This window comes from Elaeis guineensis, chromosome 9 (assembly GCF_000442705.2).
Source record: "Elaeis guineensis isolate ETL-2024a chromosome 9, EG11, whole genome shotgun sequence".
Classification (NCBI taxonomy): domain Eukaryota; kingdom Viridiplantae; phylum Streptophyta; class Magnoliopsida; order Arecales; family Arecaceae; genus Elaeis; species Elaeis guineensis.
Genome location: NC_026001.2, coordinates 13,480,217 through 13,495,216, shown reverse-complemented (window position 1 = coordinate 13,495,216; position 15,000 = coordinate 13,480,217). Strand labels below are relative to the sequence as shown.

Sequence of the window (15,000 nt, the reverse complement as noted above, 5' to 3'; positions counted from 1 at the left end):
AAAGATTTCTATGAGGGAAGAGATTATAAGGTGACTAAATAGTGGAAGTTTACTGTCACCTCGATATTTGGAATAAGAAGATGCTTATACCGCTAGCAGATGGAATCCTTCAACTCTTTGTAATTACTGCACAGGAATGTCTCAAAATTCAAACTTTGTGTGGATATTGTTCAAGTTCCTCAAGTGGCAATCAAAAGTAGGTGGTCTGGTCCGACTCCAGATGTTGCGTAACAAAGCTTTTTGGAGGCACCCAGAAGATGATTTCCTGATTCAGTATAGGTATCCATGAGTATCCTTGATTCGTTGCTAATCTGATTCACACCAGGATCTCTTGACCAGCTTTAGACTGAAAATACATTACTCGAGGGTTGGGACTTGTGATTAACAGATTTCTATTTATAAGGCGAACTTCCAAGTGTGGCTGGGTGTTTGCGCATGAAGCTGCAAGGCTCTCCCCTCTTTAAATGAGCCCTCCCCTTTAATGAAAGCAACTATTGAGTCTCCTTTTCTCAGTGTCTTGGGGGAAAAAAGTGATGTTGCACAAAACAATAATGCAGAATTATTTATAAACTTTTATAGTTATGGAAAAAGTTTGTTGAAGTTATCTTGATATAATCACAGCCATCAATAATGTCCTCTCGCTTTGTTGTTATCGCATCTGCATAAGTTGTGCTGGGTATGGGTAGACTAGAAAACCAATCATGTTGGTTTTCTGTGAATGCTGTTTACTTTAAAAGTTGTCCAGACCAGGATTATAGGATAATCAAATTACGATCACCTCATGTAGTAGGAATACTATGTTACATATTTATTGTTACTTTGACACTGGATTGACCATTTGTTATATTTTAGAATGAAACAAATGAACGTGAGCTGTCTGCCCTTAAAGCTATCATGAAGTGTATTGAGGAGCACAAGCTTGAGGAGCAATACCCAACTGATCCACTTCAGAAAAGAATCCTCCAGCTAGAGAAGGCCAAGGCTGACAAGAGGAGAGCTGCTGAAGCTGCAAAGCCACAGTCGAAGAGGCCCCGCGCCAATGGCACTACTTATGCTCCTCGTGTGACCAGCATTCCAGACAAAAGCTTCTATCGTGCACCCCCTGAGAGATACCCGTATCCATATGACAGGCAGTATGTGTATCCAGCTGAAACCCATCATCCTGCACTAATGGGTTCAGCTCCCTATACCATATCTCCGACCCATACAACGTACTATGGGAATGGCTACCAGGTCCAGTACCAAGCCGCTTATTTACACTAAATGGAGAAGGTGCCCGTGTTCATGATCTTTCCTAACTACTAGCTTTTAACCCATCGGGTGCAGCAATGTATGGATTAACTGAAGTCTAAGTAGCTCAAAAGTAGTCTGTTCCTTGTGTTATAAGTGTTTGTCCATTGTGAGTTGTGAAAAGCCTACGTTCTTATCCTTCTGACTGATGACATTTTTCTTCTGATGTTTAGTTGTGACTTAACTTTTATATCTTATGTTCCATTCCCGGTGGTTCTAAGATTGTGCGTTTTGTTTCTTACTGAACGGTTTGCTTGCCGCATGCTGTTCAAAAGACTTGACTTGATTTCAGCTGGGGCACACAATTTAGATGGTGACCTTTGTATGTAGTGGTTCTCATGAAATGTTTTTGGTACACTGTTGATGGCGTGGAATGATCTATAGACAATTCTCCAGTGTCTTGATTGTGTGTGGGGTTTAACTAAGCTATCATGGCGATGGTATAAGCTGTCATTAATTGCATATCCAGTTCTACTGGAATTGAAGAGCTCTCAGTTAATCGATGGATGAGTGGTTTTGATTGATTCTGAACCTGCCAACAGATTTTAACAGAAGATTTGAAATGAGTGTCCCTGGTCTTCAATGCCTCGGATGTGTCAGAGGAGGATAAACAACTTCGGTTCTCTCGCTTCCCTTCCGCTCTAGCGTACCCATGTACCTTCATAAACAATTTCTTTCTCAGGATGTAACCGTTGGGTTAACTGTATTTTGAAGAAGAAAAAAAAGGCATTGATTAGATTGTTTCAGTTACAGTGCCTCCAAATTCAGATCAAGCAACCATATCTGAGGATTTATTGGCATTTCAGGTCTTGATGCATGGCACAAGTTTATTGGAGTAAAGCAGGCTGGAGATGAGAAGATAGGCTTGACCTGATAACCCAGCTTAATATCTTTTTGGTGTCCTGTTCTTCAATTATGGACAGCTTCTGCCCGATTATTTAAAGATATCGCTGATGACCGATCAGGTGGTTCTAAGTCTCCTTTTGGCTAGTCTGTTTAGTCTTCTCCGTAACTGAGAAAGCTGTGTAAATTCTGAAGAATTCAGTCTGCCACACCAATCATGTCACCAAGTACTTGGAATCCAGGGAGACATGGACATTAGAAATTGTGGAACTCGGCTGGGTCCGGCTCTCTTTGTTCCTATTTCCTCATCTAAAATCCTTTTGGCAAAACAGATTAAAAAAAAAAAAGAAAGAACTTGCTTCATTTCCTTTCTAGCATTGCATGAGGATTGGCTCTGAAAATTGTATTGAATAGTTTTAATAGCGCTGGAATTAGGTGATGAACACCAGACTTATTTACTAAAATGTGTGGTTTAATTTAGACTAGATTCACATTGTATGAGCAATCTTGACCACAGATTTGAAGCATATTAGCCTCAATCACAAGATATATCAATAGAATTATCATTTTTGATGTATTTTAAATTTGAACTTGAATTTCAAACACCAATCATTAATAGCATATTTGATTCATGCAATTTGGAGATATGCTAATATAATTATCGTGTTCGATGTATTCTAAATTTAACTTTAAATTTCAAATATCAATAATTGATAGTAGTCTTGATTCATGCAATCATATACCAACATGATTACTATTTTTACTAAAATTTAAATTTAAATTTGAAATACACTATAAATGACAATGATGGTGCCATATGTTGTTAATATATGAACCAAATATATTAATGACTGATATTTGAAATTGAAATTTAAATTTAAAATGAACCAGAACTAACGATCATATTGCATATCTTGTAATTGAGGCCGGTATAAAATAAGTCTGCTATTAAACCCCATATATATTTAGGTGTTCAATGTCTATTGTCTCCTATTCACTTACCTAATGAAAGTCAATTATACAATACTAACCATGCGTTGCCCACTAAAGCATGAAAGCTTTGCTTTGATTCAACCAACCTGCTCACAATTTAGAGTAATTTTAGTGATGGCGAATTGGTAAAATCCCACATAATCCATCTGCAAATGATTTTCTTTTTTTTAAAAAAATAAAGCTTGTCTTGCATCCGAAAATGGACATAAATGATGGTCATGCAGCATAAAAATAGGCTGCAAATGAATAACAGTTTGGACTCTCCAATAACTTGCTCATGCTGGGTATAGATAGAAAAATGAAAAAGCCAAACTTGAAATTTTTTTTTGGCATAATTAAAAAGAGGTTTGGATTGATTCAACAAAAAAACTTATTCAAACTTGGTTACGATAGATGATAAGTAAATCAAGCTCGAACATACTCTATCAAGCCCGACTTGAGTTCGATAATCATTTTGTTGTAGTGAGCTGAGCCCAAGCTACCTGTTGCTCAGCTTGACTCAGCACATTTGCACCCAACATAGAAGTGATCAATATAATAGCGCTAAAAACCTAAGCCCAAGCCTGAACCTAAGCATCTTATAGTATACTTGGATTCGGATCCCGAGTGGATCCGGCCACCCAGAAAGGTAAGGGGAAAAGTGCACCACTTTCTACCTTGCTTTCTTTTGAATCCCAAAAAAACGTCCTTTGTAAATTGCGAAGGTTTCATTACTGGTAACATCACCAGGGCCAAAGCTGGGAAGACTCCAATGAGAGAAATTATTCTCTTTCTGGCAAGGAGACAAAACTAGGGGCGTCCATGACAGGGGAGGTTTTGTTAACCAGTCATATCTCTTTTCCTCAATTCCTCTCTCTCTCTCTCTCTCTATATGTATATATTCTTTTTGAGAAAGGAAGGGAGGAGAAAAGAAGTTGCCCGATAGAGTAGAAATAATAAAAGTCAGGGGAGAAGGGATGGGTTCTTCTCCACCCCTGGGGCTTCTCCTGCGGCCTCCAAAACCAGCGCTTTCTCTCTCATGCGGTCATTGTTTTGCCCCTCAAAACCCTAGCTTTCCCTGCTCATCCCTCGATCCTTCTTCCTTCTATGGGGGATGGCATGGAGCCATGAGACCCATCAATTCGAGACCTATGGTAACACACTCTCTCTCTTTCTAAAGGAGGAATCTTTAGCCCTGTTTCTGTCAAAACTTGTTGCCCTCACTCCAACTAGTTTTGAACCCCCAATCTTTCCATGTGGTTGTCTTAGGAAGTGTGCTCAGCGTTTATGGTTTCTACTAGACAGGTGTTGGTTTTTTTTTTAAAGTTTTTAGTGTTTTAGCATTTTGCATTCTTCTGTTTTCCGAGCTATCTTGTGAATTTTAGTTTAATTTTTGGGAGTTGGATCTCCTTTTGTGTGTGTGGGACCTTTGGGGATTTATATTTATGTTGGTACAAAAAAGGTCGCGTCTTGGAAGTCATACGACAATTCCTATGCAGAATAGGTGAGAAAGAGTGGAAACAAAAGGTATCGGCTAAAATTTTCTTGAGGGGAGTGGAGATATAATGTTCTAGTGGGGCTTATCTATGCATGCAAATGCCTAATGTATTTTGACACTTAAAGATAAATTTCTAATGTCAAATGTTTTCACTCAGATATTTGTATTAGGTTCGGCATTTTCAGCTAGACAATTCTTTTGTCTTTTAAGTCTATGGTTTGCCATTCTTCTTTGTATTCTGAGCTATCTCGTGAATCTTAATGAAACATTTGGCAGTTCGATTTGGTGCATATGGGATGGACTTAGGTTCATGTTGGTAATTAAAGGGTTTGCATGTTGGGGATCATTAATAGGTCATAGGATGGTAAAAATTTCTTGAGGATAGTAGAAATACAGTGTTCTAATAGGCCTCATCTGTGCATACATATGCTGAAAAGGTCTTGGTACTTCTAGATAAATTTCCAATATGAAATGTCATTTTTAAATATTGGAAAAATGAATGCATATTTTGTATCTTACATTGGGTATTGTATCATCAACTGATACAGTTTATGTGTTGTTTATCATGGGTGGCATGTGGAAGTGAACTTAAAATCATTAGAAAGGTAAATTTACTGAAGGTGATATGCTAATCTCAACATGAAATTTGTAGTTCTGTAAAGGTTTCTTTTCGATCATACCTTTGTTGGGCATGTTCAATGCAAAAGGCCTTTTCAAGCAGGAGTGTTAGATGGAAACCTGTGATTCCATCAATTATCATTTATTGTTTGAAGTATGATGGATGTGCATTTGAAAAAGCATTGGAGCTTTAATTGTGAAGTGATAAATATACTTCTTCTTTTAGTTGATATACTTCTCTAGTTTTCCTTTCATAATTACTGACAGGAGATGAAGTCCCCCATGCTTCTCTTTTTCTTGGCATTATATTTAAAGTGGTATCTCTTGAGTCCCTTCAAAAGTAATGCTGGGTTGATTCTTTGAGGGGGGAACTTAAAAAAGAAAAAAGAAAAAGAAAAAAGAATACATGCCACATTGTTTGTCCTGCCACAAAGGCTTTCCCATTATATATGCTAAGATACAATTGGTTTTATTAGTCTGCGCTATCAGAATCAGAAATACAGCATTTTGAATTTCAAATGTGGCAGTCAATTTTTATGTATATAAGATGTAGTTTGATCTCTTTCTTATTCTTCCATGACAATGAATTTGGACATTAATTTTTACTTTTCCATCTGTAGAGACTGAATACGTACTACCCATGCATTGGGAAAGTATTACTTGTGAATTTTGTTTTGTGATTTAAATTTTAAAGCATTGCATGTTTATGCCTGTCATTAACACTTGTAACCAGTCAATGGATATCTCAGACGTTAGCTCTAATTTTCAAGCTTAAGATTTGCATCATCATAGAACTACATGTGAACTAACAAAAGCATTGAAGAAAAAACAGAACTAGTAATGTAATGACATCTTTGTAATAAAGTAAGATTTAAGTGTTTTAAGTTTTTTCTGCAAAAACTATTTGTAGCTTTTAATCGACTTTGATGTCGGTCAGACAAGGTTTCTATGTTTTGACTATTAATTATGCCCTACACATGATACAAGATACTGTTTGATTTAAGTCTTCATTTTTAGCGTTCTTGTCTAATGTATAATGCCATAGTGTGTCCTTTATTGAGGTTCAACACAAATTATTTTTCTGGAGAATATGTCAAGGGGCCACGGATCATGCTCTCTCTTTTTCATGTCAAAAATGTCTGTTGACTTTCAAAGTGTAGAATTTAGGTGGGAGAAATTACTGAGTTCTCCATGATTTCTGTTACACTTTGTATCCATTTTTCTAGAAGCTTATATTCTTCTCTTGTGGACTGTGTTAATGTTATAGTCTTGTGATATATTTGGTCTTCACTGATGATTTACTACCAGGGACTGTTTTTTTATGTAATGGTATAGTGGCTTTGTGGATATATGAAAAGAAGCGGGGTTGGAAGTAATTGGGAGAATCAACATAGGAGTAAGTCAGATTTGCTTGGGTCTGATGAGGAGAATGGGGTCCAAGTTCCTACACAAGCACAGTCTGTTGTTGAAGGCTCAAACACAGTTGTTTTATCAGAGTACAAGCCAATTCCTGATATTGATTATCTGCAGGTATCTGTTTTTGTCTCTAGGGTTTAATGTCATGGCATATCCAGCTTATGGAGAATTTTCATCAGATGTCTTATCGTCCACATTGGACTTGGCATTGCAATTGATGATTAATCATTGGATGGGATATTTTAACTTGTGTTTCGAGAAAGACTGCAGTGAATTGCTTTGGCAACATCAGAAACCAATTAATCAACTTTAAATATCTTCAAAACCAAGATATTAAGATTTAATCTATTCATTTGATAGATTATGATATTTCTAAAACACCAGCCTCTTGAAATTCTGTGCAGCCCTCTTTAGGGAAGATTATATGATTTTCTAGTGTTGACTTCTTTAAACTGTTTGAGCTTTATTGCTCACAATGTCTCAAGCTGTCGATGTATCTCAGAGGTTAATGTGACATAATCACTTTGTACTTCATAAATGAGAGTTTGATTACTTTTTTTCCTCTAATGTATTGCTGTACCTGTTGTATATGGTTCAGTATTAAATATAAATGATATTTCTTACTCATAGCTTAGATGGTAATAAAGCATACTATAACCATTATGTCATGGATTTAAACTTTGATCACTCATCCTAGAAAGGAAGATGGCTAACATTGGAAGTAAAACAAAAGTATATGCATCCATCTTGAGCATTCTTTATATCATGCTTGTTAAGTGATAATTTCAGCAGTTTGTTGAATGTTGACATTTAAGAATGATATCCATAGCCTGGAGATTAGATATTATAACTGAGGTTCTTTCAATCTTAACTCGTCTCATTCTTGTGAACTTGCATATCAGTTGTATGCATTCATATACACATTATGAAAACAGTAGTTCAACTTTTTAGCTTATACCTCTATGCGCATACATTAATTATCCCTACACACAGACACCAATATAGAAATACACAGACAGGGATAGGGCTGTTTTGTTTCAGTTCATGTTGATTTCTAACAATTATTTTTGCAGGAATTATTGGCTATTCAACAGCAAGGACCTAGAGCCATTGGTTTCTTTGGGACACGTAATATGGGATTTATGCATCAGCAGCTTATAGAGATTCTGAGTTATGCTATGGTGATAACGGTAGGATTTTCTTTCTTTGCTGCCATTCTGGCTCTGTATCATTCTATCGATCCCTTTTTCACTTAATCATGATTCTGAATATCTAGAACCTATTAATGTCACTGCAGAAAAATCATATTTTTACTTCAGGAGCATCTGGGACTAATGCAGCTGTTATCAGAGGTGCTCTAAGAGCGGAGAAGCCAGAGTTGCTTACTGTAATCTTGCCCCAAAGCCTGAACATGCAGCCATCAGAGAGCCAGGAATTATTGTCTAAAGTAAGACTGAAGATTTTTTTCACCTGTTCCAATTTTGAATGACATATATATCAAAATGAGCTGTATATGTCTTGTTCCTATGGTTCAAGATGTGTTGCGGAGCATGCACTTTGAAAAGTCCAGTTATGTATAGGTCATATCATTTGGTTTCTGTTTCTTGCTGTTTCTGTGACAGTCATAAAAATTTGATGATGAATTATGTTCAATGATTTTCCTTTCATACTCATACAGGTATGTTATGATTATATCCATAGCAAAGACACTTGGTCTGATTTTAAGAAACTAGTCTGATTATATTTTGTCACTTGTTACCATTGACTGTTATATTATTGGTAATTGTGTTTTCTTTTAAAGCTATTTAACAGCTGTTATTTTTGTTTCTTTGGATATTCTTAAGGGTAATCTCTTGCATTCATGTGCATAACTATATAAGCTAAATATATATGTTTTCATTCTTGCTTTGCCTAAGCTTCCTTCAGTGTATGAGTTTCTAGCTTAATATGGTTCAAGGTTCTTAAGGTTATTGTTCAAGATGTGGTGGATATTCCAAGGTGGAGTTCACCCATGGTTCAAGATTTCACGGAGAACTTGGCAATATGTTAGTGCCAGTGTGGAGGTAATGTGGTGTTCTATTGCTAATTCCCTACCTTTGAGCAGGGATCATGCCTCAGCCTTCAGCAGGTCCTTAGCTTTTTAGTGCTCAGCATAAGCAATATGAAGGTTGGGCCAGTCATTTCAAATAACACCAGCCAACCTAGCTGTGTGTTCATGTTGTTGCCCACAGCCATCACAAATTAGATATGCATGCAATGGTGCCTGAAGTGGGGTGGATGTGTGCTTTGAAGGTTGTGGTTATAATTGGGGCAGGGGAAGCTTGAGCTAGATGAAGTTTTTGAAGAGAATTGATAGGGCATAAGTTCAGTTTCAGAAAGAGATCCTGAAAGATTTACATTGTCATATGGTGATTGAATACACAGCAATTGGGTAATTATATGAGAAAATTGTAACTACCTTGTGATTCTCAAATTCTGAACCTTACGGAAGTTAGAGATAATACATGGACGATGTTATAAAAGGGAAATATGGATGTATCCTTATAGGATTCTATCTATTAACTTTTTTTTTAAATAAAAAATGCCTTTCACGTATAGAATCCCCATACTTGATAGAAAAATGAAAAACATCACCAATTTCTCTCTCTCGCCCCCCATGCCCCTCGCCCCCCTCCTCCTTCCCTACCTTTCCCTCAAACTACCTCTCCCTTTATCCCAACAAATCTGCTTACATTGTGTGCAAATCTTCTCCCTTTTCTTTTATCTCTTTCCAAGCGACTCACTAATATTATCTCAAAGTCTTGCCATGCTTAGCCTTCCATGCCATTTTTATTTTTAATGCCTTATTAGATTTCAAAGAGAAATCGAGATGGACCATAAAAATTTTGAATGTGGATGCTTGTTACTTTATGTTATATTTCTAATCTGTCTCTTTTCCTCTTCTTTATTTTCTAATCAATTTTATGTATTCAATGTTTTTCCTTTCCCTTTTTTAGCATCTTATTTATGATAATATCGTCATTAGGATTCTTATTTTTTAATTACTTTTTTTCTAATTTGTGTCGTGTGTGCCTTTGTGTAATAATTTTCAAGGACAACAGTTTGTCTTGGTCTTCACAATTAGTTTGTAGAATTTGTAATTGCTTTTAAAATTTATTTATATCTAACATGCTCTTTAATACTTCCAGTAAACCTGACTCTGTTCACGTACCTCAGTGAAACACTCTGTGATGCAACTTTGGCTTTGTTGTTCTTGATGTTTCATCAGCTTGCAGCTATTGTTGCCAATACCCTTATCTGCGGCTTTTAATCTCTATTGGTTTAAAAGCGATTCTCCAAATTCCATTTTGCCCTATTGCACATAAGCAATTAATGCTAGCCTCCCTCTCTCTCTCTCTCTCTCTCTCTCTCTCTCTCTCTGTGTATCTATCTATCTCCCCACCTCCCATAGATTTTGGGACTTCTCTTTGAAAATCATTTATAGAGAAGCTTTGTGCGAAGTTTGTTCTGCTTGGCGCCCTGCTAACTTTGCTTAGGAAACCCCTCTTTTATTTGTTTTTGGCTGAATATCTGCCTTTTCTCATTGCTACTCCCTCTTCACCCTTTCAATAATGACAACCTCATCTTGGATAAAATTCGGTAGTCATAGTGTTGATCGTCTCCCCATCCAAATTGATTGTTTTCCTCGCAGCCTCGAAGCAGAAGTGCGTGCGGTGCTCCATATCCATGCCCAAGGAGCTGCATGGGGCATTTCTACATTATCTACTCCAATAATTTGTAGAGGAAGGGTCAATTTTTGCAGCAAATGAGGCAGTACAAGAGCTTCAAGAAGAGGCATTGTAGTTTTTCTGAGGCTGTTCTACTTTTCATTGATTATCTTGTTCCAGTGGGTGTTTGGTTTGGATGTGGAAGGTTCTCCAGCTGTCTGATGCATGGAAATGCCATTGATTCATCTCCTAGTGCCCATTGTTTGGATGAGGAGTCACTCCAGTGGCTAGATTTGGAGGAAGAAAGCCTTAAGGTCAATGACATGTGGAAATGTTTGCTTCCTCCACCTACTATGTGGTTTAACGGCTTGGTCCATCAGACCTGCTGCTGATTGTGCTTAGGTTGTTGCCAGCAGTGACTTGTTCTTGAGTGCAATCCATCATTGCATTTCAAACCTCTTCCCATTATGCTAGTAAAGTGATAATAAATTGTTGTGATATAAGACATGGCAAGGTTCTGTTCAGTCCAAGGTAGTTGGCAAACTGGTCCTAGATGGAGATGGTATTGGATTATTGTTGAGTCGACATGGTATAAATTAGTGAGATTCACTGGGTTGAATCATTCATGGACCATTGTATCCAATTGACAACCATTTTGGTAACTTGTCTGGATTGCTAGCTTTTTCCTCTACATTTTCAAATCCTTTTTTTCAGATTAAGCGCGAGTTTGAAGGCGATATAAGAAATGTTATTAGCTTTGGAGAAGACAAGCATTAGTTTACTTCAAAGTATGGGATTGTTGCCACAAGGGCCAGCTCTAATGCCAAAACTTTTCCTGCACCACGGCCATGCCACATGGCATGGGAGTTGGAGCAGCCACCCATGAATGCAGTTATTAGGTACTAAACCTACTGTTTACACCAACAGATGTTGTAACACTATAACAAACACATTGGCTGAGGGAGTTTTTTACATTATATATGTTGATAGTGGGTATTTAAGCAACAAAAGCAGCAGGGGGCCCTGGTCCAGGAGTGACCAGCAGCTAGTGGAAGCTTTGCAGGGTGAAAGGGAGTAAGAACTAAGACAGACCAAAAGAGGAAAGAAAGTGAGATCGCATGACAGAAAACAATTTGATACTTTGCCAAAAATACAAATCAACCAGTACTTTCAATTAATACTTCTACCTAGATGGAGTTTGTTGGCAACCATCTTTCATCCGCCAAAAATACAAATCAACCAGTACTTTCAAGCAAGGTTCACCATCTTGATACTGGATCCCATATTGGTACCATCATATTATAGTATCAGTACGTGGTTTGATATGGTATGAGATAGCATACCGAGTGTCGGTATAGTATGAGACAGCATACTGGTACAAGATTGGTATGGTAAGATATGCTCCATACTAAGTGGTATTGGGTGGTATGACAGACCATGTTTCCAAGTAATAAGTCTAACTAGACATGGTTGGGAACTATCTTTCATTGTTACCATTGGTCAATAAAAGGATAGCATCTGTTTAATACACCTTATGGTGTAACTTAGGGAGCACTGTAGCATTGCCAAATTGAGTGTGATGTTCCATATTTGGCATGTTATGTTTCATATTTTTCAATTTTAAGAATATTAGAATTATTTAATAAGCCTCTGCGGTTTTGAGAGACAGAAAGCGAACATTAATCATTATAACTCCAATTTTTATGAAAATTGAGAACAGATCACATTGTGTTTTGCAAATGTGACCTTGAAGTGTTCTTCCATTTGCAAGTCAAATGGTTATTATTTATGACAGAGTTTGCAGGGTAGCTGTGATTATCTGATATGCATGGCCAGCATTGAGAATTTATTGATGTTCTCTTTAACCCATGAAAATGCAAGGTAATTGACACATTTAATACTCAAATCAATTTTTCTGTTAGCTATCCAAATCGGTCGTTTGTAAACTGGCTTTCACTTCAACTGCTCCAGATCATCCATGGCATGAAAATTAACAAGAGTTAATTGTTCTTTCTTAGGTGAAGTATGCTATCTTTTAGTTGCATTTTCTTTTTTAGTGTTCAATCAGTTTTTTCTAAATAAATCTCAAGGGAATTTTTTAAATTGTTGGTCATGAAAATAATGAAGCACCACTATGAACTGGATTTTAATAAATTTCTCAAATGATCAAGCTACTGAACCGCACATGTATGGTGTGTTCCATTTTCCTAGTTATCCATAATGATCAAGCAACGCGAGTTGTCCTCTTGGACATTATATATAATTTTAAATTGATGAAAATAGATAAAGTCCTATGAGCAATGAGCCTCCTATAGTTAGAAGCCAGCTGCCTAGGCTTAATGTATCCTGTGTTCAACCTGCTTAGGTCTAGCTGCCTAGGTGTATGCAGGCCAACCACCTAATGAGTGCCAAGCAAATTGCATGTACCTAGGTGTCTCAAGTGAGTTAAATTTGACAATTTTTCCCTTTTTCCTCAATTGGTTGGGTATTAGGCAGACGGGTTGGAGTACCAACCATTTAGGCTAGAAGCTCATAGTTCCTTTGTCTTACTGCTGCTCCAATCCTTAGTTACAAGTTTTTAGGTTTCATGAAATCTTTTATTTATTGTAATTTCAACTTAAAATTGGCTGCTTATCATTCAGTAGAGTTGCCTGTTGCATTAAATTATATTGGCACTTCTTCTTCTGGATGATTAATAAATATCTTTCAATAAATTTAGGAAAAAGTAATGTTAGTAGTTAATGCCTTGCTAATCTCATATTAGGCCATTAAGATACTTTATCTCTATATACACATTTAAGATGTGCCTGACTTTTACCTAAGTGCTGACTTGCTGCATAATATAACTGCCTTTTACAATAGCCGAAGCACTAGCAGGCCATTGTAAAAGTCATCACTTAGGTAAAAGTAACATTTTTTATTGTCTATGTACACATTTATGTATGTGACTGACTTAGCTACATGGGCCCAATCATCATGTCTATTTAAGGGCAAGGCTTGGCCGCTAGTGACTCGTGCTGCTGTGCATCAAACACCCTTCTCAAAGAACCAATTTTTATATTAATGATGGTTTAACTATCTTCTTTCCTGATGGCCGGAACCATTTAAAGTTTCATACAACAAAATTTCCCGAGAATTAGAAGACATCAAAATAGGCTTGGAAGCAGAAAGAAGCTGCACCCTCCCAAATCCTGGGGTCGAGAATCTCCAGAAAAACCTTTGCAAATCATGTAAAAGGAAAAGACTGTGGGCCCACCCCACAACCACCCCCCCCACCCCACCACCCCGGGGAAAAAAAAAAAAATCTTATGCACTATGCATAGACATATTTGTATGGGTGGATTTGAAGGTTTGGGTGGGGGAGTGGGGTTTCAAGTTCTTACTCTAAAAGGCAGAAAGGTGTTGGTGAAACAAATGATAAAGAGAAAACACCCAGAATTGATGTCAATCTTGCACAACAAGTGGATATATGGCTGCCATAAATTGGTTGCTTCTCTTTGTATGGGGGGTGTGAAGAAGATTCTTTCACTGACTTCCTTATTTGATTACCACTGGTTCAGAAATTAAAAAGAAAAATATAATGATTCAACAGCCTCTGAACGTGCCTTTTTCCCTTTTTTATTTACTAACCTTTTGCCTATGAATATCCAACTGCAGTGCTTTTATCTTTTATTTCTGGATAATACATAGATAGCAAGGAATTAAGGACCAAAAAATGTTTGCATAGAAACATGCTCATGCAGGCAAAAAGAGGGAGAAGTTGTCAAGACCTGAACCTGGAATATGTGGTATGATGATGTGGTTACAAAGAACCGTCAAAGTGTGGCTATTCATATCGTGGCCAGAGGCATATGACACCATTTTTGCAGAATTTTTGAAATCCATTGTAACATGCTAGTCTAGCTACTGGATCATGAAATCAGTTTGAACATTTTGATATTTCCAAGTTTCCTTTTTGTTGTTGTTAGTTCTCATCAAGCAAGTAGCTGGAATAACCACTAATTGAAATCTAAAACTTCTTAAAATGGCATCCACCGTGACTCTGGGATCATCAAGTTGAATAATTTCGTTTGGATATACATCCCAAGACATGTTTTGTGCTTCTTTTAGTGTAAAAGAATTATTCATTATATCTCCTGGACAAGGAACTTCATGATAGTGATTTTGAAATACTAGTGAGATTGTTTGGTCAGTTGCACCTTGAAAAGGTAGTCTTTTTTAGATCTTTTTATGACTCCTTTTTCATTTTGCAGGTAAAAAATCTGTTGAGAAACCTGAGAATGATCATCTGCCATTGATTGAAGCTAGCAGGTATGCTACTGGTTCTGCATTTACCCTTTTCTTGTCCATGATCACTAATTTTGAAGATTGATTAGCAATTGACAAAATTTTACATCCAAGTTGAAATTTCTGCTCAGTTTTACAGATTTAGTAGGGTTGGGATTTGGTTCTGGTACTGGTTCTTACTAGTGTGTGAATACATCAATTTGCTCTTGTACAGTCTGAATTGAGAAAAGGGCATCATGATCATTTTGTGATGCTTCAACCCATTGTTGGATCCCTAGGATCAACTTATCATACCCATTTTCTAACTTCAATGCTGTTCAGGAAATTGGACGTTGATTAAAATGTTCTATCCCAACGTTTCTTCTACCA

At 37.0% G+C, this 15,000-nt stretch overlaps 2 protein-coding genes across 3 annotated transcripts in view; both read left to right on the top strand.

Moving 5' to 3' along the window:
- LOC105051512 (FRIGIDA-like protein 3) overlaps nucleotides 1–1,510 on the top strand; it is a gene marked incomplete at its 5' end in the record, with an annotated part of 11,113 nt that extends 9,603 nt beyond the window's left edge. The window contains 1 exon segment of the mRNA XM_010931995.4: nucleotides 853–1,510. Coding sequence (XP_010930297.1) covers nucleotides 853–1,263 — 411 coding nt within the window. The 3' untranslated portion in view covers nucleotides 1,264–1,510.
- A 2,440-nt stretch (nucleotides 1,511–3,950) lies between these two features.
- LOC140850847 (uncharacterized) overlaps nucleotides 3,951–15,000 on the top strand; it is a 12,016-nt gene continuing 966 nt past the window's right edge. Inside the window, exons 1-5 of one of the 2 annotated variants that reach the window (XM_073243548.1) lie at nucleotides 3,951–4,259; nucleotides 6,557–6,751; nucleotides 7,711–7,827; nucleotides 7,935–8,109; nucleotides 14,598–14,655. In XM_073243548.1, the coding sequence (XP_073099649.1) occupies nucleotides 4,083–4,259; nucleotides 6,557–6,751; nucleotides 7,711–7,827; nucleotides 7,935–8,109; nucleotides 14,598–14,655 (722 nt within the window). In that variant the 5' untranslated portion in view covers nucleotides 3,951–4,082. Of the gene's footprint in view, nucleotides 4,260–6,556; nucleotides 6,752–7,710; nucleotides 7,828–7,934; nucleotides 8,110–10,328; nucleotides 14,656–15,000 lie in introns of both variants that reach the window. The other variant, XR_012134354.1, reaches the window with a different exon arrangement.